General features: G+C 40.6%; 1 protein-coding gene across 2 annotated transcripts in view; it reads left to right on the top strand.

The window, feature by feature from the left end:
* ADCY8 (adenylate cyclase 8) overlaps positions 1–26,286 on the top strand; it is a 217,410-nt gene that overhangs the window by 37,670 nt on the left and 153,454 nt on the right. For both annotated transcript variants that reach the window (XM_004373008.1, XM_012554538.1), the window contains exon 2: positions 8,739–8,888. In XM_004373008.1, the coding sequence (XP_004373065.1) occupies positions 8,739–8,888 (150 nt within the window). The remainder of the gene's footprint in view (positions 1–8,738; positions 8,889–26,286) is intronic.

Raw genomic sequence — 26,286 nt, 5'->3', positions numbered from 1 at the left:
TGGTAGCTGTGGTCCATTAGTCCTTCGGACTAATCTTTTCCTTGTATCCTGTTCTCTTCATTCTCCCTTGCTCCCAAAGGGATGAGACCAGTGGAGCATCTTAGATGGCTGCTCACAGGCTTTTAAGATCTGGGATATTTCTTAACCTGGAGGAAGAAAGTTCATAATGTGTCATTTATTCAGAAATAGAAAAATATTATACCATATTCAGAAATAAGAGGAATGGCATTGCATTCATCGTTAAAAAGAACATTTCAAGATCTATCCTGAAGTACAGTGCTGTCAGTGATAGGATAATATCCATACATCTACAAGGAAGACCAGTTAATAGACTATTATTCTAATTTATGAGCCAAGCACTAAGGCCAAAGATGAAGAAATTGAAGATTTTTACCAACTTCTGCAGTCTGATGTTGATCAAACATATGATCAGGATGCATTGATAATTACTGGTGATCGCAATGGGAAAGTTGGAAACAAAGGAGAAGGATCAGTAGTTGGAAAACATGGTCTTGGTGATAGAAACAATGCCAGAGATCACATGATAGAATTTTGCAAGACCAACAACTTCTTCACTGCAAATACTTTTTTCAACACCACTAATGGTAACTATATACACGTGGATCTCACCACATGGAATACACAGGAATCAAATTGACTACATCTGTGGAAGGAGACAGTGGAAAAGCTCAATATCATCAGTCAGAACAAGGCCAGGGGCCGACTCCAGAACAGACCATCAATTGCTATATGCAATTTCAAGTTGAAACTGAAGAAAATTAGAACAAGTCCAGGAGAGCCAAAGTACAACCTTGGGTATATCCCACCGGAATTTAGAGATATCTCAAGAATAGATTTGACGCATTGAACACTAATGACCAAAGACTAGACGAATTGTGGAATGACATCAAGGACATCATACATGAAGAAAGCAAGATGTCACTAAAAGATTAGCTGTTCGAACCCACCAGCAGCTCTAAAGGAGAAAAGACCTGGCAATCTGCTCCTGTAAAGATTACAGCCTAGGAAACCCTATGGGGCAGTACTACTCTGTCCTATAGGGTTGTTACAAGTCAGAATTGACTAGACAGCACACAAGAACATTACCATTATCTACCACTTGCATGTTGCTATATACAGATGCTGTGCCACTGGTATTTCAAATAACCATCAGGGTCAACCATGGTAGACAGGTTTTAGCAGAGCTTCCAGATTAAGACAGACTAGGAAGAAAGACCTGGTGATTCACCTACTTCTGAAAATTAGCCAATGAAAACCTTACGGAGCACAACAGAGTATTGTTTGATACAGTGCTGAAAGATGAGCACCCTGGGTTGGAAGACACTCAACATACACAGTGGCTGCAACAATAGACTCCAGCACACCAATGATTGTGAAGATGGCTCAGAAGTGGGCAACATTTCCTTCTGTTGTATAGGGGGTCATCATGAGTCAGAGCTGACTCAATGCAACTAGCTACAACAATTCGCATTATGGGTGTGTGTGCGTATGCATGCATCTTTTCGTTTTAAACGTTAGAATCACATTGAATTTATGTGTAAATAAATTTTAAATATTACATTTTACTTAACATTTCATACAGAGTTGCTCATGTCATTAATTTTTTATTCCCTTGTATATGCACACCACAATTCATTCACCCATTCCCCGTACTGCTAGAAATATTCAGTTTCCACTTACTTTTGCTTTCATAAGTAAAACTGCAAAGAACATACCATAACAGAAATCTCCGCTCCTGAATCTAATTATTTCTTTAAGTTAAACTTCTAGAAGTTGGATCACTGGGTCAAAATAAATGGGTGAAAATTTTTAACATGTAGCCAGTTTGCTTTCCAAGAATATTTCAGTAGATTAAGTCCATATCAGCAATGTATGAGCTTGTTTTCATTAATAAAAAATATTCCCATTGCTGTCAAGTCAATTCTGACTCATAGCAGCTCTATGGGACAGAGTAGAACTGCCCCCATAGGGTTTCCAAGGCTATAATCTTACAGAAACAGACTGTCATATCTTTCTCCCACTGAGCTGCTGGTAGATTCAAACTGCCAAACTTTTCTGCTTAGAAAATTTGGAGCAATGTTCTCTTTAATTTTCTTCTCCCTTTTTGATACTCTCATTTTCCACATTTAACTTTAAACCACTAGCATTTATTTAACACGTGGTGTGAGGTGAATATCTACCAATGTTTTTCCCAATACTTGACCAATTATCCTTTTACGATCAAGAATGATGTTGAATCTATTGTGGTGATAACTGGCATTCTGATCTTTAAGCTAATATTTTCAAGCTTCTACCGTTGAGTACAACGTTTGCTTTAGGTGTTTTGATTTTTGTTTTTTATTTTCTATAGGTACCCTACCTATATAGTGATTAAGAAAGTTTACTTCTAATCTGTTTGCTAGGATATATTTTTTAATGGTTGCTGTTGTTACGTGCCGTCAAGTTGGTTCCGACTCATAACGACCCTATGTACAACAGAACAAAACACTGCCCTGTCCTGCGCCATCCTCACAATCATTGCTGTTTGAGCCCATTGTTGCAGCCACTGTGTCACTCCATCTCATTGAGGGTCTTCTTCTTTTTTGCTGACCCTCTACTTTACCAAGCATGATGTCCTTCTCCATTGACTGGTCCCTCCTGATAACATGTCCAAAGTATGTGAGACGAACATCTAGCTCAATCGGCATAACACAGTTTGTAAAGACAATGTTCTACATTCTACCTTGGTGAGCAGCGTCTGGGGTCTTAAAAGTCTGTGAGCAGCCATCTAAGATACTCCACTGGTCTCACCCCTTCGGGAGCAAGGGAGAATGAAGAGAACAGGATACAAGGAAAAGATTAGTCCAAAGGACTAACGAACCACAGCTACCAAGGCCTCCACCAGACTGAGTCCAGTACAGTGAGATGGTGCCCGGCTGCCACCACTGACTGCTCTGACTGGGATCACAATAGAGGGTCCTGGACAGAGAAAGAAAAGGATGTAGAACAAAATTCTAACTCACAAAAAAAAAAGACCAGATTTACTGGCCTGACAGACCAGAGAAACCCCAAGAGTATGCCCCTCGGACACCCTTTTACCTCAGTGGTGAAGTCACTCCCAAAGTTCACCATTCAGCCGGGACTAATGAGGCACCGAAGTCCAGGGACAAGGACTAGAAGGCAGGAGGGGACAGGAAAGCTGGTGATAGGAAACCCAAGGATGAGAAGGGACAGTGTTGACAGGTCATGGGGTTGTTAACCATTGTCATAGGGCAATATGTGTACTAACTGTTCAATGAGAAACTATTTGTTCTGCAAACCTTCATCTAAGGTACAAAAAAAAAAGAATTATCTATGTGAGATCAAATTGACAACAGCAATTCAAAAGGTTTGATGGGAAGCCTAGGGGCAGTGAGTTGAAGATAATGGTGATGGAATAATTTGGATAAGGATAGTGAGAATAGCAGCACAACACGAAGAACATAATCGATGTCACTGAATTGCACATGTAGAAATTTTTGAAATGGTGTAACTTCGGCTATGTATATTTTCACCAAAAAAAAGGTCCTCCAAGGTCGAGACGGGAGAGTGTTGACATGTCGTGGGGCTGTTAACCAATGTCATAAAACAATATGTGTACTGACTGTTTAATGAGAAACTATTTGTTCTGTAAACCTTCATCTAAAGTACAATAAAAAAAAATTAAAAGAACAAAGTATGTGAGATGACGTCTCACCATCCTTGCTTCAAAGGAGCGTTCTGGTTGTACTTCCTCAAAGACAGACTTGTTCATTCTTTTGGCAGTCCATGGTATATTCAATATTCTTCACCAACACATAACTCAAAGGCATCAATTCTTCTTCTGTCTTCCTTATTTATTGTCCAGCTTTCCCATGCATATGAGGCCGTTGAAAACACCATGGCTTGGGTCAGAAGCACCCTAATCCTTAAAGTGACATCTTTGCTTTTTAACACTTTAAAGGAGTCCTTTGCAGTCCAATGCAATGCATCGTTTGATTTCTTGACCACAGCTTCCATGGGTGTTGATTGTGGATCCAAGTAAAATGAAATCCTTGACAACTTCAATCTTTTCTCTGTTTATCATGATGATGTTTATTGGTCCAGTTGTGAGGACTTTTGTTTTCTTTATGTTGAGGTGTGATCTATAACGAAGGCTGTGGCCTTTGATCTTCATCAGTAAGTACTTCAAGTCCTCTTCACTTTCAGCAAGCAAGGTTGTGTCATCTGCATATCACAGGTTTTTAATGAGTCTTCCTCCAATCCTGATGCCCCGTTCTTCTTGATATCGTCCAGCTTCTCAGATTGTTTGCTCAGCATACAGATTAAATAAATATGGTGGTGAAAGGATACAACCCTGAGGCATGCTTTTCCTTTTCCTGACTTTAAACCACGCAGTATGTCCTTGTTCTGTTCCAATGACTGCCCCTTGATCTATGTACAGGTTCCTCATAAGCACAATTAAGTGTTCTGGAATTTCAAGTCTTCACAATGTTATCCATAATTTGTTATGATCCACACAGTCAAATGCCTTTGTACAGTCAATAAAACACAGGTAAACATGTTTCTGGTATTCTCTGCTCTCAGCCAGGATCCATCTGACATCAGCAATGATATCCCTGGTTCCACATCCTCTTCTGAATCTGGCTTGAATTTCTGGAAGTTCACTGTCAATGTACTGCTGCATTCACTTTTGAATGATCTTCAGCAAAATTTTACTTGTGTGTGATATTAATGATATTGTTTGATAATTTCCACATTCGGTTGGATCACCTTTCTTTGGAATATGCATAAATATGGATCTCTTCCAGTTGGTTGGCCAGGTAGCTGTCCTCCAAACTTCAGATGATTTGAGTGCTTCCAATGCTGCAACCGTTTGTAGAAACATCTCAATTGGTATTCAGTCAATTCCTAGAGCTTTGTTTTTCACCAATGTCTTCAGTGCAGCTTGGACTTCTTCCTTCAGTACCATCAGTTCTTCATCATGTGCTGCCTCCTGAAGTGACCGAACATCGACCTGTTCTTTTTGGTACAATGACTTTGTGTATTCCTTGCATCATCTTTTAATTCTTCCTGCGTCATTCAGTATTTTCCCCATAAAATCCTTCAATATTGCAACTTGAGGCTTGAATTTTTTCTTCAGTTGTTTCAGCTTGAGAAATGTTGAGCGTCTTCTTCCCTCTTGGCTTTCTAACTCCAGTTCTTTGCACATGTCATTATAATACATTACTTTGTCTTCTCGAGCCGCCTTTTGAAATTTTCTGTTCAGCTTTTACTTCTTCACTTCTTCCTTTTGCTTTAGCTACTTGACATTCAAGAGCAAGTTGAACATCATGAGGGTATTTTTTAATTAACGGATATTTAATATTAATTTCATCAGTGTTTTTTCTCCATATATTTGGATGACTATATGTGTTTTAAAAGCTGTAAATGTGGTGGGTTACAATTGTTATTTGATAATGCTAAAACTACCTTTTGGAATGAATTCAATGTAGTCAAGTTGTATTATCTTTTCTATGCCTTGATTTATTTGGTCTTCCAATATTCCATGTAGGATTTTTCCTTCCATGTTCATGAGTGAGATTTGCTTATTATTTATCTTTATTACACCAACTATATTGGCTTTGGTATTAAGGTTATGCTAGCCTTAGAAACTGAGTCAGGAAGTGTTCTTTATTTTTCTGTTCTCTGAAAGAGCATGTGAAAGATTCAAATTACTTCTTCCACAATTATTTGTAGAATGCTGAGATTAAGCCATCTGGGCCCGTTGCTTTTCTTGTACAAAGATTTTTAATTACTGCTTTCATTTAGTTAATGTTTCTCTTTTCTTCTTGAGTTAGTTTTGGTAAAAACATTGTTTTTAGAAATATATCAATTCTGTCTAAAACTTTTATAACATTAAACTGCATAACATACTTTTATTATCTATTATTTTCTGGAACATTTTGAACTATACCCTATTTTTCATTAATATGGTTTATTTGTACCTTTTCTCTCGTTTTAAAATTAATCTTCTTAGATGTGTTTCTTTTTATTAGTGTTTTCAGAGAACAAACTTGACTTTATCGATCATATTGCATATTGAAATTGTTTTTTATTTCCTTAATTTCTGCTCCTTTTATTATTATTATTTTCTTCTATATACTTTAGATTTATTTTGTTATTTTTTTGCTAAATCCCTAAGGTGAATGGCTACCACATTCAATAAGTTTAAAACATTGAGTACCCATCATCTCAATCAAATTTTAAAACACTTTCATCACCTCAAAGCAGCCTTTGGGCTTATTTGCAATCAATCCTTGGTTCGACCTCTATCCTCAGGCTACCTCTCACCTACTTTCTTTTCTGTCTCTCTTCTGGGCTTTTTTTATAAGTGGAATCATATAATATATCATCTGATGGTCCTTTGGTCTTTTATGTCTGGCTTATTTCCTTAGCATAATATTTTTTTAGGTCATCTTTATTGTAGCAGGTATCAGTACTTTTGTTTTCCTTCTTATTGCTAAGTAGTTTTCCATTGTGTGGATTTACCACATTTTTAATCCATTCACCACTTGATAGATATTTGGATTGTGTCCACTTTTAGGCTATCGTGTGGATTTACCACATTTTTAATCCATTCACCACTTGATAGATACTTGGATTGTGTCCACTTTTAGGCTATCGTGAATAGTACTGCTATGAGCACTCGTATACAAGCCTTTGTACGGATACGTTATTCTGTTGTTTTTTTAGTTGCATTTTTTAATGATTGCTTTTAGGATTACAATTACATCCTTAACTATTCTCGCTCTGCTTAGAATTAATATTTTATCCCTTCACATAACGTAAAAACCTTGAAATTATATAGGCCCATTTACTACGCCATCACCCCTTCCTTTTTGCTATGTCGTAGTTAGGTTCCAACTCATAGTGACCCTATGTACAACGGAATGAAACACTGCCCAGTCCTGCACCATCCTCACAATCATTGCTCTGTTTGACCCCATTGTTGTAGCCACTGTGTCAGTCCATCTTGTCGAGGGTCTTCCTCTTTTTCACTGATCCTCTACTTTACCAAGCATGATGTCCTTCTCCAAGAAGTGGTCCCTGCTGTTAATATGTCCAAAGTATGTGAGATGAAGCACCCCCATTCTCACTCCTAAGGAGTATTCTGTCTGTACTTCTTCCAAGACAGATTAGTTCGTTCTTCTGGCAGTCCATGGTATATCCAACATTCTTTACCAACACCTTAATTCAAAGGCATCAATTCTTCTTCTGTCTTCCTTATTCATTGTCCAGATTTCACATGCATATGAGGTGATTAAAAAAAATCATGGCTTGGGTCAGGCACACCTTAGAGCTCAAAGTGACATCTTTGTTTTTTAACACTTTAAAGAGGTCTTATACAGCAGATTTGCCCAATGCAATGCATAGTTTGATTTTTTGACTGCAAGAAATCAAAGGACTTAACTGTTTAACTGCTGCTTCCATGGGCCCTTTTTGCTACGTTGTTGTTAGGTGCCATCAAGTCGGTTCCAACTCATAGTGACCCTGTGTGCAACAGAACAAAACACTGCCCAGTCCTACACCATCCTCACAATCATTGTTATGCTTGAGCCCATTGTTGCAGCCACTGTGTCAATCCATCTCATTGAGGGTCTTCTTCTTTTTCATTGACCCTCTACTTTATCAAGCATGATGTCCTTCTCCAGGGACTGATTACCTCCTGATAACATGTCCAAAGCATGTGAGACATAGTCTTGCCATCCTTGCTTCTAAGGAGCATTCTGGTTGTACTTCTTCCAAGACAGACCTGTTCGTTCTTTTGGCAGTCCATGGTATATTCAGTATTTTTCACCAACACCACAAGTATAAAGACATCAATTCTTCTCTGGTCTTCCTTATTCATTGTTCAGTTTTCACATGCATATGAGGCGATTGAAAACTCCATGGCTTGGGTCAGGCACACCTTAGTCCTCAAAGTGACATCTTTGATTTTCAACATTTGAAAGAAGTCTTTTACAGTAGATTTGCCCAGTGCGATGTGGCTTTTGATTTCTTGACTGTTGCTTCCATGGGTGTTGATACTGGATCCAAGTAAAATGAAATCCTTGACACCTTCAATCTTTTCTCCATTTATCATTATGTTGCTTATTGGTCCAGTTTTGAGGATTTTTGTTTTCTTTATGTTGAGGTGCAATCCATACTCATATATTTTATCTACATTATAAAGCCTACAAGATGATGTTATTATTTTTGGTGTGTTATATAAAGTGTCACATGCATTTTAAAGAAAATAAGAAGAATACATAGTCTTTTTCATACTTAACCAGATATTTAACATTTCTTCTGCTCTCCATTCCTTCTGAAAATCCAGATTTCCATCTGGTATTGTATTTCTTTAGCCTGAAGAACCTCCTTTAGCATTTCTTATAGGGGAAATTAGGTAGAGTGAGGAAGAATGAAGAAGCTGACCATTCCCCCTTTCTCACCTCAGATGTCCAGTCCAGGGGAGAAGCTTTAAATTGAGTAGGTAGACTCGTCAAGGGAGGCCTCTCTGAGGTAGTGACATGTGAACCAAGATCTGAATCAAAGGTATGGTTCTATTAAAATGCTACTAGACATTTGGATTACTACATTAAGATTTATCATTGAAAAAAATTTTTTTTTTCTCTTTGCCTCCCAAACAGCTCTTGTTTTAACCACCTAACCAGGCTCTGTTTGCGATTCTGTTGTAGGTGGTGGCCCAGGCAGTGTTATTCATGTGCATGAACACAGCTGGGATCTTCATCAGTTACCTGTCAGACCGAGCCCAGCGCCAAGCCTTCCTGGAGACGCGGAGGTGTGTGGAGGCCAGGCTGCGCCTGGAAACAGAAAACCAGAGACAGGTACTGTGTGGAGAGGCCATGTGACCCGGTTATTGCCTAGCCAGTCTCTGAATTACCTCATGGCGCTCTTTTCCTCCAAAAACATATCCTGACTTGCCAGTGTTCTCTCAGAATTTGTGTCATGGGGTTCAGAGTTTAAAATAGTTATGTGAGATTTATAGGTCAGCGCGGGTTGGTCTTACTCTCCACACTCAATTACTTGGTCCCCTCAAGAAATGAAACAATTCTAGTCACAAAGTCATTTTCTGAGAACTTTGACATCTACGTTTATGAACATAGCCAAGGTTCCTAACAACCATCAGCGTTTGCATCTTTGACCTTACTTCTTTGAGACTGTAAGTTATTTCAAATAAAAATTTGTATCATGTAGCAATGCAAATATAACAATCTCACAGAAGAATTTTACACATGTCTATTTCCTAATACTCATCTTGACTTTCGGAAGAGATTTATTGTACACAATCAGTTCTATGGAACATGATGTCATTCCCAGCATAGGGCATGCGGTGGGAAAGGCAGGTTAGGTGGGGTGGGAGTGATGATGAGTTCCAGTCTGGAGAGGCTGAGATAAAAGAGTTTCTTGGGCATTCTGATTCGGTGTATGGTATGGGGATTTAAAACATAGGCAGATAATATGGTTCCTGAAAATAAAATTAGCTGTCAAAAAATAAAGATTAACCCTAATAAAGCTATTTATATATTCAAAATTTATATACACCGATGCCCCTTAAAGCAATTTTCAAAGAGGAATTTCAGGAATGTGTAAAAAATTGGCTTTGCAATCAACATATAGCTTCCTAAGGGTATATGCTCTTGAGGATTTTGTGTTCAAGGATTTATTAGTTCTGCCATACTAGGCTTTTTTTAAAAAAGTTATGTCTATGGATACACACTTGCTTTATTAAGCTTTATGTGGTAATCGTTGGAGAAATTATTTTAAAAAAAAAACTGTGAAAGACTCAGTACTTTGCTCACCTTCATTTGATCAAATCCTCAAGTGAGTGAAGCCAGATCTGTATGAAAATGGATGAGGAGGACAGGTAGGGTGCAACTTGGCAAGAGTCGACCTCCACTGCCACATGTTGTTGCCAGGGGCACAGAGGAAACTACCTGATTTCCAGATCCTACGCAGACTTCACAGGATTCAGAATTCGGGAACTTCCAAGTTAACCTCTAGAACTATTATGGAACCTCTAACAGTTTTGCTGTACTTTCCCTGGATAGCTCTATGGAATAATTTCGGAAAATAACTTTAAAGAGGAAAGTACCTTGTACAATAAACATGGGTATCTCCCGGGACTATATATTATGTTCTTCTGTAAAACAGAGCAGTTGGCAGATGGGCACATCACTCTTTCCACGGGCTCTGTGCCAACTCAGAGAATCCTGCCCTATTAATGATTTATACATTCAGCTGGTCTTGGTGCTCCATCACAACTGGAGCTGCAGTTGTGGGTGGATTGTCTGGGATGCTGTGTCTTATTTAGTGTTTGTGAACCATTGGAAACACTGAAAATGATTGCCTTCCCATGCCTATAAGACTTCTCTCCTTTTCCTATGTCTCAATTTGGGTTCCTGGATTCCCTGCAATCTAGTAATCTAACATGGAGGGATCTTCCCCCACTGCCTCTAATCTTTTTTTTAAGTTGGTGGAAGGAAGGAAGAAAATAATAATTATACAGAGGTGAAAATGAGTGACAACTAGAATGTGATAAGAAATCCACTAATCGCTCACACCACAGGTCTCTTACTTCCTAGTCGGGAGCCTAAGCCACTTAAGTTCCCAGTCCTCGGTTCCTCATCTGTACGTGGGGGCAGTGTCTTCCTCTTCAGCATTGTGTTTGCCTCAAATGAGATAAATGTATAAAGCAATACGAACTTAAAGTCAGCCTTATGGCTTTCATTGTTGAAATGCAAGGAAAGACTGCCTTATCCTTGGATGGAGGATTCTTTGTTCTGGAGATGAAACAGGGTATGATGCAGACTTGTAGACTTGTCCTATAGCCACAATGACGATAAACTATTTTTGATGTATTGACCACCCCACCTCCCCCAGGGAGATTATCTGCGATAGCTGGCTCTCCATCAGTCGGTGCTAAAGTTACTTTCCATGGACATTTGATCTCTGCCTCATGTTTCCAGCGTCCCTGAGTACTTTCTTGTGATGGGTGGGCAGTGCAGTCCAGCAGAGAAGCAGACAAAGCCAGAAGAGAAGGCTTTCGAATGAGACTTCTTCCCTGAATTTGAAATCTTTGCTTAGTTACTGACTAGCTTTGTGAGTCTGAGCAAGTGACTTGATTCTCTTGAGTCTTAGCTTCTCCATCTGTAGCATGGGGAGAATAATGCCATTCCTACAGAGTCTCTTTAATGGTTAGAAATAGTGACTGTAATGGCCTTGAGTTTCATTGAAGAGTTGCTATCAGCATCACTGTGCATAATGACTTCTATGAGTCAGCCAGCATCATTCAGGCTCAGAAGGGCTCATTTGAGAACCCGTTATGGACTGACTCGTCTTGATTGAAACCCCAACTTAAGGTTATTTGCATGGAGAGAAATCAAGATGGTGGTTTTCTTCAGGTGTACAGCAATTGGAACTCATCATTGAGCTCCATATCTTTTAAAATATCAAGTGTCACTGACGAATTCATCCTGATTTACCTCTTATCAGAGCTAACTGTAGTGACATAACTGTGAGAAATTCTACACCATGTGAAGAAGATACTCTAAGGGCCTAAGTGATGGCAGATACTTTTTCCTTGGGTAATTATCTCAAAGGAGACTAATAAATGGACTTTATTTTGCCCTTACAAGTGCTGAATCAAAGAGGCCATATTCACAGAAATGGTCAAATTTTATGGCTTTATCTCATGATATCGTATAGAAAAAAAGTATTAAATTATCTAATTTATTCAGTTATGTATTGATTTATTTACTGAGGGCCTACTACATGCCGGGAGCTCTGCTGAGCATTTGGAATATACCTAAGAGTGACTAACATTCGGTCCCTGGCCTTACGGAGTTTTCCAGGGAGGAAAGGAGACAGACAATTGCACAGATGCCTATGACAATCATGTATGGATCAACCCTAGACTAGAGGCTCATTTGTGATGAAATTTGATGCCTGAGTTGACATGATGCCTGAGTTGACACTTGAATGATGAATAGGATGTAGCTCAGTGTAGAAGAGATTAAGGGTCTCACAGAGGACAAACAACACGTGAAAACATCCCGAAGAAAGGGAAAACATAGTTTGTTGAGGCAGTTATGATCATTTATTCATCCATCCATCCATCTATCCATTTATTAGTTTTGGAAATAAAGAGACAAATAAGACTCAGTCTCTACTCTGGATTGAGCCTGGAGAATGAGTAGGACTTTAATTATTGGAAGAGATGGAAGAAAAAAATGAGCAAAGATACTGATGATGAGCTATATATTATCATTGAAGGACAATTCTGGGCAGGAAGTCCTCTCTGACACTTTCCTGCAAAGTTGTGTACTTTCTTCAATGGAACATCACTGCATCTTTCAGTGAAAAAAAATATTATTAACACTGCACCAGGCATTTTTCAAAGTGCTGTGCATCCCAAAGTGAACCAAATCTATTACAAATCTCTACTGTAGCATGTCACATTGGATCTCAGTCACATTTGCATGCCTGCATGTTAGGATAGACTGTGAGCCACTTAAGGGTGGCCAATGGCATGTTTCTCTATATATCCTCATTATTGGCGCCTGAAAACCAGTATGGAATATGTGCTTATGAAATGACCTAAGTCATCAATAGTTAATGGTGGTTACTAATTGTTTTTCCAATTAGTTACAGGCAGTAACTAGAGGGTAAGTGGTGCATGAACCAGGCCACCTCTTGTTTGGTGGGTGCCATCCATGATAAGATAAGATGCTTGAGGCTGAGGGGAAATGGGTTTCTTCTTTGGATAACCTGAGGTTGAATGCATGGTTTCTGAGGTCAAGAGCAAGCAGCAATGAAAGACTAGAAGATGTTAAAAGCCTTTGCTCAATCTGCCTTCTAAATCAGGTTTTTAGCCTGGCTTAAAGTTGAAGATGACACCCAACCTTACAGCATCTCACTTCCCTCTTATAGTAGCTGACATAGTGTCAGGAAGAAACTACTGAATGGGCCCAAATGTTGAAATTTTTCATTTAGATGACTAGCTTCAAGATGAGGGTGAAGCACATATTGGTCTTTTCTTTTTGGGAGACAAGGACTTTTTGTTGGTTTTTTAACAATTTTATCCCCAGTTGCAACTGGCACAGATCATACTAAGCATTTAGACGCCTGCCTAGTCTCTTGGCCTCCAGCCTCTCTCCTTCCAATCTGGTCTCCATCCCAAAAGCATGATCTGGTTCAGAACCAATAAAAGGTAGTGATGAAGAGCAAAACCTTTAGTGTCTGGAAGATCTGCATTGCCATCCTCCTCCTGTGTTTCTTGGCTGGGGGACCTTAGGCAAACTGCTTCCTCCTAGATACCTGGATTTCATGCAGGTAAGAAGAGCGTGGTAACAATACCTTCTTCTGAGTGTTGTGATGAGGATTAAGGATGTACAGTTCTGAACCCTTGGCAAGTAACTCTTGAGCATGGTTAAGTGTTGTGGAATTCCCATTCTTCACAATGGTATCCATAATTTGTTATGATCCACACAGTCGAATGCCTTTGCATAGTCAATAAAACACATAGCACTTGTCATGTCTTATGACATTTACTAGTTTGCATTTCTCTCTCTCCACCATCACTAAAAACTAAAGGCAGCCGTTGTTGTTGTTGTTGTTGTTAGGTGCCATGAGTCAGTTCCGACTCACAGCAACCTTATGTGCAACAGAACGAAACACTGCCCAGTCCTTCACAATCATTGTTATGCTTGAGCCCATTGTTGCAGCCACTGTGTCAATCCATCTCATTGGGGTCTTCCTCTTTTCGGCTGACCCTCTACTTTACCAAGCATAATGTGCTTCTCCAGGGACTGATCCCTCCTGATAACATGTCCAAAGTATGTGAGACACAGTCTCGACATCCTCCCTTCTAAGCAGCACTCTGGCTGTACTTCTTCCAAGGCAGACTTGTTCATTCTTCTGGCAGTCCATGGGATATTCAACATTCCTAGCCAACACCGTAGTTCAAAGGCGTCAATTCTTCTTCAGTCTTCCTTATTCATTGTCCAGCTTTCTCATGCACATGAGGAGATTGAAAACACCATGGCTTGGGTCAGGCACACCTCAGTCTTCAAGGTGACGTCTTGAAGGCAGCTTACTCTGTCTAACTCACCTTTGATCCCCTGGTATTGATCTAGCACCAAACCGAAAAAACCAAGCCCACTGCCATCAAGTCGATTCTGACTCATAGCGACCCTATAGGACAGAGTAGAACTGCCCCATAGGGTTTCCAAGTCTGTAAGTCTTTACAGTAGCAGCCTGCCACATCTTTCTCCTGTGGAACAGCTGGCAGGTTCAAACTGATGACCTTTCGGTTAGTAGATGAGCACTTTAACCATTGCACCACCAGGGCTCCTTCTTATCTAGCACAGAGCCTGGGATATCAGCTCTTCTGATTAATATTTATTTAACTGAGTTATATTGAATTTAAACTTTAGCTCCTGGCTTCATTCTGCTTACATGAGGTTCATGTTGTAATAGTTTTCCTGTGTAAAAGCAAAGACACCTTTGCCCATTTTGAGCCCCATTAAAAAACCTGATTAAGAACTTATCCAGTTCGGAGAGATTGGGACAGGCTGAGCACACATCTGATACAGACCTGCTAGGGGAATTTTCCATCTGGATGCCACATCTTGGAACATCTCTCATTAGGGAGTTACATTCTAATTATTATGGTTTCTGTAATCCCACCTCTCCTCCCAAATGATAAGAATGGAACGTATTTATGTTAAATATTAAAATATTTTGGTTTTTGGTTGTTGTTTTTTGTTGTTGTTTGGTTGATTGGTTTTTGGTGGTTTTTCTTTTTTCAGCTTTGAGAATTGCCTAAACCTCCTTATGGTAATCATGGCATTTCGAAGTGTCTCAGAAGCTCTGAGACTCTGGAATAAATTTCTGATGATGCCATATGTCGCAGCAGAGGGGAGATTATTTTTAAAAGCAGCAGATGTTTTAGCTGTATTAAAGCAATTCTGTTTAACTGAAATAACTTTGTTAGACAATATTGGTGTAAGCTAATGGTTTCGGCAATAGCGTGGGTGAGAAAGGTAGCTTTCATAATGAGCTCTGTGTTGATTGGTTTGGTTCCCCTTGGTGCCCTGCAGCATCTGGGGGATTGTTATTAAAGCTCTGGATGCCGTTCAGTAGTAAGGCAGTCTTTTCACTCATTCACTCATTCATTCATTCAAAGCAGCATCAAGGTTGACGTAAAGTGGCAGACCTCGGAATATGTTTGTTCTTTCTGCTCCAACTAGTTGGGTCTTCCCATTAGACTCCAAAACCCTTTGAGCCATTTTCCATCTCTTATATTCAAGGCAGCTCATGTACCATCCTTCATACTCACCCTTATCTGTTATTAATATATCTCATGTTCATTATTTCCTAGTTTATACTGGAATATTCACTGTTTCCTATGCATTCTTCTTGCCTTCCCTCACCCAGGCCTTTGCTTCTGCTCTTCTGCCTACCTGGGCTAACCTTTTCATCTTTATACCTTAACTACCCTTCAAAGCTCAGCTCAAACGTCACCTGCTCCACAAAGCACCTCTCTGACCTCCCCAGCTATGAGCTCCTTGAGTGTTTCATTTGTACATTTCTTTATGGTATTAATCTCTTTCTACATTCTGCTATGCCTTATCTTCTTTTTCCTTCTATACTATGACCTCTTCAAAGATAGGACATACATTTCATTTGTGTCCTGGATCCAGAAGAGAGAAACTCAAATTGGGAAGAAAAGCAGAGACAATCGACATGCAATGGATGCTACTAATCATGTTTTTCAAATATTCTTTCAGGCAATAATATTGGTGAATAAATAGATTTAGGGGAAGATTCTTCTCTCATGATATGATTTCTGGGGCCTTTGTCTTCCAAAACCAAGAGCCCAATCTCTCCTTGACAGTGAAGAACTTTCTTTAACTTCCTTCCATCTACCAGTTCAATATTGCCTTTTATTATTTTTTTACATAAATAACTTCAGCCTAGGTAGATTGTTGCCTGAGCAAAATTTTAGAAACTAAATAGGAATTTCACCTAGCAGTATCTCCTTGATCATCTTGCAAGCGTCTCTTCCTCTATGCTTCATTTCTTTCATAGTCAGTATTCCAGGAATAAAAAGTAAAATTTTATACTTATCACCATCGTCCCCCAATATATAATGCTCTACAACTGCACTGTCCCATAGAACTTCCTGTGATGATGGAAATGTTCTACGTCTGCGCTATCTAATAGCCACGAACCACATATGACTATTGAGCAGCACATGAAATGTGGTTAGTTTGACTGAGGAATCAAATTTTTTTTTCCTTTTAATTAATTTAAATTTCAATATAAGTAGCCATATGTAGCTAGTGGCTCCATATTAGACAGCATACCTCTATATTCTAGATTTTTCCATGCAAGTATACTGTTATTAGTTAGATCTTACTGCAAGTAATACAGTGAAACCTGTGGGAGCCAGAACTGGACGGGACCACCTTGTTTATCCAGGTGTCACAAATTTTCTGCATTTGACAGGGTGCAGTCTTAAACCACTTTTCTATCGCTCGTTTTAGTGGAAAGTGTTTGAATTTTCCTTCCCTGACAGGTTTCCACCTTACACAGATTCCGGCTTTTGCAGGTTTCACTGTAGTAACCTCTTCCTGCTCACTTGAGAAAAAAGATAAGAAAATTTTTTTGTAAGGCTGCAAGGGGACACCAGAGAATGCTTATTGGGAGAACTGATTCCATGCCCACGAAACGGCGGAAATCAGAAAATGGAGAGCCGCCAAAATCTAGGGAGCTTTCTGTCCATCTTTGGTTTTTTCTGTGCACCTGCTTCATTCTCTCCTTCTCTTCAAACTTTCTCTGCTATTCAGGCGGTTGTCGTTGTTAGCTGTCGTCAGGTCAGCCCCCAACTCATGGCAACCCCATGCACAGCTGAACAAAACATTGCCTGGTCCTGCACCAGCCCCAGAATCTGCTGTAGATCATTGTGATCCACAGGATTTTTACTGGCTGATTTTTGGAAGTAGATAGCCAGGCCTTTTCTTCCTAGTACATCTTAGCCTGGAAACTCTTCTAAAACCTGTTCGGCATCATAGCAACATATAATCTACCAATAACAGATGGGTAGTGGCTGTGCATGAGGTGTATTGGTAGGGATTCAAACCCAAGTTCTTTTGTGGGAGAAGGAAGAATTTAAAGGGCTTAAACTAAACAGTATTAATAAGGAAAATATAGAGACAATTAGCATATATGTCGTGGAGACAGCATCAACTGGAGTTGGTGCTGCAGCCGATATGGATGAATCAAGCACAAGGACGAGAATTCTACCACTGAACTACCAATGTGACCCAGGCTACATGGTGGAAAATGGCTATGACACACTCTCTTGAAAGGTTACATCTCCTCTGATCTGGAGAAGAGTCCAGAATGAAAAAGCTCTTAGGTTCAACTTAAAAGTACTGGAAAATGAAATCTGCCTGGCCAAACTTTAGTTAGGTGTCCACTCAAGACCAGTCATGAGAGGCAGCATCATACAGCAGAAACGTGGCCACTGACCACCGGTCCCTGATTGTGGGTTGGGCAGTTCACTGAGAAAAAGGGCAAGTACTATCCTCCTCTCGGAAATTTTTTCTTAACAGCCCCTGTTCTTCTAATCATGAAAACAAATGCCTCCTCTCATCTTTGACCTCTGCAGCACCAAGCACTGTTGACTCACCCTCTTTTCTTGAAGCACTTTCTTCCCTAAAGTTCACGATGTGTTCTTTCTTGATTCTGCCTCCTGTCTTTCAGATTTCTATGTTTCTCTCATGTATCCCCTTCCTCCTCCAAACCCTTACATGTAGGCATTCTTCAAGAGCCTCTCCTTGACCACTATGTTTTTGTCTATCTCTTGTCTCTCTTGGTGATTTATCATGATCCAATCAACTATTCTGGATTGTTCCATGTCAACATCTCTAACACCATGTTGTTTCTTACATTCCAGATGCCCATCACCAATTGCCTGCTGGATGGCTCCATATGCACATCCCACAAGTGTCCATGGCTCAGTCTTTTCATGATCCTCTCCCCACCTTACTTCTTCTCTTTCTATATGACACTTCCTTGTACCTGATCCACCCACATCAACTTGTAGCACCAACTCCTATTGATGCTGTCTCCACAACATATGTACTAATTGTCTCTGTAATTTCCTTATTAATACTGTTTGGTTTAAGCCTTTTAAATTCTACCTTTTCCCACAAAAGAACTTTCTAACTGGTGCTAACTAGTTTCTAACTAGTGCTAACTGGTCTAACTACTTGGAGTTATTCACCCAAAAATTCTTCTTTTAAAAGGAACTGTATTTTCCTTCTCCCTGTCTTCCTCTGGATCTATGAAGTAGCAAACTATGAACATATTGCATCTCCTGGAAACACAAGGGGCATGAAGCCACTGTTTCCTCTCTACCTGTTCTCAACCTTCCCCATCTTATTGTGAAGAGAGTAAGATAGGCATCCATTGCTCTTGTTTCTCCAGAGAGTGGAGTGCATGTGTTAGGGATCATTGCATATTCATTGTGCAGGCTTTTTTGTGGAGTCAGAGTGTGGTTGCTCTCCTCCCTTTAGGGAGCCCGCCAATGCAGGCCCTGCAGAATTGGAGAGCCCCCACAGGCCCAGCCACTCTGTCTCCAGCCAGTGAGGTATAAATCATTACCAGTTGCCATCAAGTCAACTCATGGCAACCCCGTGTATGTCAGAGTAGAACTGTGCTCCATGGGGTTTTCAATGGCTGATTTTTTGGAAGTAGATTGCCAGGCCTTTTTTCCAAGACACCTCTTGGGGAGTCAAACCCCCAGCCTTTCGGTTAGCAGCCAAGTATGGTAAGTGTTTGTACCACCCAGGGACTCCATAGTTAGTATAAAAAGAAGGAATAGGAAGCCCATGTTCACCTACATCACAGCCACGGTCTCCATCCCTTTGGCGGTAACAACATGGCTGTTATGATTCCTATCTGCTTCCTGTTTCTATTTCTCAAGTGATTCATTTGAGAGGTGGAGCATGCAACTAACTCACACCTTAGAGCCCCAGCACAGAGTGTAACACCTGTCAGGGTTGTCTTCTTAGTGCCCGGTTCTCATGGTGTAATTCTTCACACCAAAGCTGCCCATGGATTGCTACTGCTCATGGAATGTAAGCCAAACTCATTGATCTGGCCCATCCTACCTGGATCCAGTCCAATTTTCCAATCATGTCACTTGCTGCCTCCTCCTTGGACTCCAGAACTCCACCAAGACCACCAAGTATGCCCCACACTTCTGTACTATTTGCTGGTCATTCCCTGTGTGCCCTCCAGATCCAGTTTCCATGCTTCCCTGCCTTTTGCCGTGCTCCGGGGGCTGACCTTGATGGGTTGATCAACAGGCTCCCTTCCCTTCAGCTTCAAGCTGGGTTTGGCTAATGGGAGGCACCAAAAGGCCATGAGAGTGTGAGAGTACAGGATATTCATCTCCCGACTCCCACCATGCTAGGCTGCGGGGTGACACTGGCTATTTCTCTACCAAAGGTCACAGCTCCTGTCAGGCAGCCCACTCCTAAGACTACAGAACTTGCCAACTTCCAGGGACTTCCATGGCTTCCCATTCTTGCTTGCCTTGAGGTGCTTTACCATCCATTGTCGAGTTCCTTAACTCTTCATTAAGCTCTCCTCCATGCCCCCTTTTGAGATGCCAACTATCCTGCCAGAACCCCAAATGACATGCTCCTACTGTGCCCTTTGCAAGGGATGCCCTCCGCCCTTGTCTCTCTCCTGCTCTCTCTATTTGTGAGGTTGTTTAATAGTGTAGCTAAGAGTCAGAAAAACTCTGTTGATTCTAAAATTTATATGGGTGGACAAAGGGCCATGAATACACAAGATATTCCTAAAGAAGAACAAATGAGAAAACTTGCCATACCAGGTATCAACACTTGTTATCACACTGTAGTAATTAGTAATCAAGGCATCATGATATTTGTATAGGGATGCACAAATTGACCAGTGGATGTGACTAGAAAGTTCAGAAACATAAACGTAGCAACTTGACAATTGGGAATTGCAGATCTAAGGAGAAAAGAGAGATTTTTCAATGAAGGGTGTTGGGACAATTTGTTATCCACTTGGAAAATAAAGTAAATCTCTGCCTCGTGCCACTTCGCCACATGTGACTTTGAGCTTGAAATATGCCTAGTCTAAATTGAGTTGTGCTGTGAGTATAAAATACACACCATAATTTGAAGACAGCACAAAAAAAAGGAATACAAACTATCTCATTCATAACTTTTTACATGCTAATTGCATGTTGAAATGATACTATTTGGGATATATTGGATTAAATAGAATATACTATTAAAATGAATATTAACTATTTATTTTTACTGTTTTAATGTGGCTACTAGGAAATCTAAAATTTTACATGTGGCTCTCATTATATTTCTATTGGACAAGGCTGACCTAGATGCTTGTCCCATTTCTGTTTCCAACTTGCTAATGTGACTCTAAGCAAGTTGTCAAACCACTTTGTGTATGTTTCTTCATCTCACAATTGTGGTCATTGTTATTAGGTGCCATTGAGTCAGCTCCGACTCACAGCGACACTGTGTCCAACAGAACGAAACACTGCCTGGTCCTGCACCATCCTCACAATCGTTGTTATGCTTGAGCCCATTGTTGCAGCCACTGTGTCAGTCCATCTCATGGAGGGGCTTCCTCTTTTTTTGCTGATCCTTTATTTTACCATGCATGATGTCCTTCTCCAGGGACTGACCCCTCCTGATAACATGTCCAAAGTATGTGAGACGTAATCCCACCATTCTTGCTTCTAAGGAGCATTCTGGTGGTACTTCTTCCAAGACAGACCTGTTCGTTCTTCTGGCAGTCCATGGTATATTCAATATTCTTCGCCAGCACCACAGTTCAAAGTCGTCAATTCTTCTTTGGTTTTCCTTATTCATCGTCTAGCTTTCACATGCAAAATGAGTGTCTCACAATTAGAGATGATAATTCCTACCCTAACCCAGGGGGTGTTGAGACACAAATAACATAATGTTTGAAAAAGTGTCATTTCAACTGTAAAGAACTATACAAATGTTAGGGTTATTTCTGTGACAATATCACCAACCCCCCAAACTGATGCTCAGATGTCCCCCTTTAAGTAGCCTCCTCTAATGCATCCAGCTATAAATTATTTATTTTTCCTTGACACTTGGAAATTTCTTGTGAACATGGGTTTTTCACCTTCTGCCTTATATCATGGTGGTTCCCTTTGGGTACCAGTGAGATTCTGAGCAGTGAGAGAGGCCCAGCATTACTGGCCTTTGACTTTCCTAGAACAGTTGATTTCACTCAAAGGACTGTACTTATCCTGTGTGGGTGGAGTGCCAACTCATGCATTCCATCTGGCTGCCTGTTTATTTGAAATCTTTCCAACACTTGATTTGTATTTCCTGAAATGGTAGAAGGAGTAAAGGCTATGAAGAAGGACAAACCTGGATTTGATTCCCAGTTCTAACTCCATATCTGGGTGGCTTTGGTGCACCACTTATACCCTATGAACCTTCGATCCCTCATTGTCAAAGATGTTAATCCCTACGTCTTAAGGTTGCTGTGAAGAAATCAAGCAACATTGGCTGGCCTAGTAGGGCCTCAGTGGCTGAGAGCTGGGTCATGGTTGGTCCTTTAGCTATTGGACCACCTGGGCCATATCCTAAGTTTCACAGCAGAACACACGCTGATAGTAGTGACTGCAGTTTTCTTCCTGCTATTTGTGTTCTTGTTCTAATTAACATCCACGGGCAGTACTAATTTTAAACACACTCCCTGATTCAAAGAGAGGCTATCAACCTGCACTCATTTGCATACAGTTAACACTTCCAGAGGCAGTCCAGAAAGAAGAAATCAATCACTATCATAGCCTTTGATCCAGCATAGAGAAGCCTAGGAACAGCTGAGGAGCCACATGGGAGCTTGTATCTCATAAATCTGTGCAGGGGATTTTGACTAAAGAAATTAGAGTTAGAAACTTAGCATGGCCAGCTACAAAGAGAAGAGAAGGCATGCTCTGTTGCCTTAATACAGTAGAAAGCATATTTCAAAAGCGATTGGAAGTGGTAGTAGGATATTGTTGTGGTTGTTCTTAACTGCTGTCAAGTCAGCCTCTACCCATGGAGGCCCCACGCACAAAGGAACAAAATGCTGCACCAGCCCTGAGATTGATTGTGCATCTGACAATGTTCTGTTGTGATCAATAGGGTTTTCATTGGCTGATTTTTGGAAGTAGATCACCAGGCCTTTCTTCCTAGTCTGTCTTAGTCTGGAAGCTCCACTGAAACCTGTTCAGCATCATAGCAACACACAAGCCTCCACAGACAATGAGTGTTGGCTGCCCATGAGCTACATTCTCCAGGAATTGAACCTGGTCTCCCGCATGGGAAGATCCATTGGTGGTGCCAATGGTTTGTGATCAACGACTAATCTAAAGGTTGGCAGTTCAGATACACCCAGTGACACTACAGAAGAAAGGCCTGGCTATCTGTTTCTGTAAAGATTACAGCCAAGAAAACCCTATGGACGAGTTCTGCTCCATAACGTGGGGTTGCCATGAGTCGCAATTGACTCAAAGACAAAGAGTTTGGTTTCTTGGTTCTCCCACATGGAAGGTGAGAATTCTACCAATAAACTATGAATGCCTCTATATAGCAGGGAGAAATTTAAATATTTTAAAAATATTTTTTTTAATGATGCATGCCTAAAATGACTTACTTTAGCTGGAAGCTTGGAAATGTACATTTGCAAATGTGCATTTGCCAGTTTCCCAGTGAAGGCTTTGAGTATGGGTCCACTGACTGGAGTCCTCCATTCTGCATAAAGCACACCCAAAATGGATTGGACGTAAAAGAGGAGAAATAATGCAAATGCGCTTTCAGAATAATCTGAGTACAGAATTCTTCTATTTTTCCCAATCTTTTGCAAATATCTTGCCCACATCTAATTTGAAAGCAGGGTTTTTTTAGTAATGAAACTTTGCGTATTTCCAAAGCATTCAACTTATTTTTCATAGAGACAAAATCTCTCTGTTTGCCTGCTCATATTTTATTTTTTATACCATACGCAAATAGATTTGGTTATAGCAATAGCAAATACAATTAACATCAACAATTTGGAGACAAACACTGCTGCCTCTTGGTAAAAACACAATACAACTGATGGAGCAGGTGTGAGTGGGTGGACTATACAGGGGCCAGCTAGCTATGAGCAGTCAGCTTGTTGGGAGCCTGCATCCACAGGGTAACCTGGTGAATCAGTTAAGTGGTCTCTGTAAATACAATGTCATTCTGTAAACTGTTTATGAAAATCAAAAGACAATCAAAATTAATTGTTATAAAATGTTGAGGCTATTCTTGTTTAGCAGTCAGAGCCTACAAAGTTGAGACAGAGGCTGAGGACTCTGCTCTCAAGGAAAGAAGAAACCCACAATAGGGTGAAATAATCATTTCCACCTCCCTTCGCTCAGCCAGCAATCCTTCCTTCCCCAGACCATTTGTCTCTCTGTTATTGCCTATCTTAGTGAATGGCACCGACCTTCCACCACTTCCCCAAGCCCACACTAGCTTCTCCCCTCCATCCCCTGATCTGGAAACCAGTTGCCATCATGGCAATTCCAACTCATGGCGACCCCATGTGTGTCAGAGTAGAACTGTGCTCCATAGGGTTTTCAATGGCTGAATTTTCAGAAGTAGCTCGCCAGGCCTTTCTTCTGAGGTGCCTCTGGGTGGACATGAACCTCCAACCTTTCAGTTAGCAGTCGAGCACGTTAAATGTTTACACCACCCGGAAACTTCATCCCCTTATAGCCAGGCATAATCTCGAGTAGTTGGTTCTCCTTGGTGGCAATTGCTCACATTTCCCCCATCTTTCTATCCCTACTCCCTTCCTCATCTCTTTGTGGATCACTGCAACAACTTCTTAACTTCCTGTAATTTCTTCTCTTTGCTGCAGCCAGAGTGATCCTTCTAAAATCAAAACCTTCCCAGGTCACTTCCATGACTATAACCCCTCCATTTGACTTCCCATTGCCTTTAGGATAAAATCCAGACCACTTCTTACCTTTCTAACCCATTGCCATTGAGTCAATTCTGACTCATAGCAGCCCTACAGGGCAGAGTAGAACTGCCCCATAGGGTTTCCGAAGAGTGGCTGGTGGATTTGAACTGCCGACCTTTTGGTTAGCAGCTGAGCTCTTAACCACTATACCATCAAGGCTCCTCTTACCTACTCGCCTTAAACATAACCTGGGTGTAATTGTCAATAATTAACCCTTATATTGCGTTTACCATGTGCTAGGCTCTGTGCTGCACACTTTACATGTATTACTTTGTTTAATCCTCAAAACCACCCTATGAGGTGGGTGCTGCTTTTAACTCCATCTTATAGGTGAGGAAACCCATAAACAGGTTAAGTAACAGCAGTAAGTTGCAGAGATGGTATTTGGGCCTATACAGTCTGGCTCCAGAGCCCATATACCTGTTACACTGTGTGGATTAATGAAGTTTCCTCAACACACCATGCTCTTCACAAGCTGTGCCTCATCACACCTTCCTCCCTCGGGAAGTCCCTGGCCTCCTCTCCCTCACTGGAATGTCAGTTTAGACTCTCTTTAGAATGTGAAGAAACCCAACTCCTAAAGTCCTTAGCAAGAAGGAGAGCATGTTGTCTCATGTTACTGAAATGTCCAGGGGCAGGTGGAGCTGTGCATAATTGTCATAACAGAACTGTACACAATTGTCATAACAGGACCATGATGTGAGCAATGGAAAGACACATGGAGTCATGGGGAAATGAGGTGACTTTTCCTAATGTAGAAACAAAATACAGTTCAACACATTCTAAAGCTACTTAAAGAAAGTGACCCAGTGGCCTGTGGAGGTGCCAGCTTTCAAAGACTTCAGGGCCCCACTGCCAATGATACAGCCTGACGGGACGGAGGATCTGCTTGGTATCTTCAGGAAGCTCCCTTTGCCTTTCTCACGTGGGGATGTGATGCCCTCCCACCTCCTCTCAACTATTCTAAAGGCTCTGACTGCACCTGCCAGTCCTCCAAGTGCAAGAAACTGCTAACAACCCCAGAAGGCCATTCCCCATGTACAGAACTCCTCCCAGACCAGCTTTAGATCTGCCTGACTTATATTACTAATAGTCAACAGGCACAGCTAGATCCAAGGGTTCAAACTACAGTTATACACTACACTTTATTGATTTCACTTCATCATTCAGGGCTCAGCAACATCCATCCAGAACTCCACATTAAGTAGCTTTTACTCACAGATCTCCCCTCAAAATCTCCCTCAGCACTTTCCTAATACCATCAACAAATGTATTATTACTAAGCACTTAGTAATAACTCCACTGCTGTCAAGTTGATTCAGACTCATAAAAACCCTATAGGATAGAGCAGGGTTTTCAAGGAGCAACTGGTGGATTCAAATTGCCAATCTTTTGGTTAGCAGCCGAGCTCTTAAACACTGTGCCACCAGGGGTTCCATAAATATTTCTAGAACATACACTGTGTACCAAGCCCCAAGTTGGGTGCCAGAAATAAAAATATGATGATATTTTTAAATAGCATTTTTTTAAGATTCACCTTCTTTTTTTTTAAATGACTTGCCTTTTTCAACATTCTTCACGTGTACAATTCGGTGACATTAGTTCTGTTTATCGTGTTGTTCAACCATCACCATTATCTGTTTCCGGATTTTCCCATCACTCTTCACAGAAGTTCAGGGTCCCCTAAGCAGTGACTCCCCTTTTTCCCTTCCCTCCTTTCCACCCCTGGTAACCACTCATCAACTATGATTTCTATACACTTGCTTATCCTAAATATTTTATGTAAGTCTAATCATGCAATTTTTGTCTCTTTGTAACTGACTTATTTCACACAGAATAATGTTTTCGAGGTTCATCTGTGTTGTAGCATGTACCAGGACTTTATTTCTCTTCATGGCTGAGTAATATTCCATTGTATGTATATACCTCACTTTGTTTTCCATTCATCTGTTGATGGACATTTAGGCTATTCCCACCTTTTGGCTATTATGAATAATGCTACAATGAACATTAGTGTAGAAGTATCTGTTTGCGTTCCTACTTTTGATTCCTTTGGGGTATGTACCTAGGAGTGCAATTTTTAGAATGAACTAGAGCTTGTTAAGCATGGCACTTCCCAACTTACCT

The sequence above is a fragment of the Trichechus manatus genome, unplaced genomic scaffold (assembly GCF_000243295.1).
Source record: "Trichechus manatus latirostris isolate Lorelei unplaced genomic scaffold, TriManLat1.0 scaffold00022, whole genome shotgun sequence".
Taxonomy (NCBI): Eukaryota; Metazoa; Chordata; class Mammalia; order Sirenia; family Trichechidae; genus Trichechus; species Trichechus manatus.
Note: the sequence above shows the minus strand (reverse complement) of the source record. Positions and strands in the feature narration are given on the sequence as shown.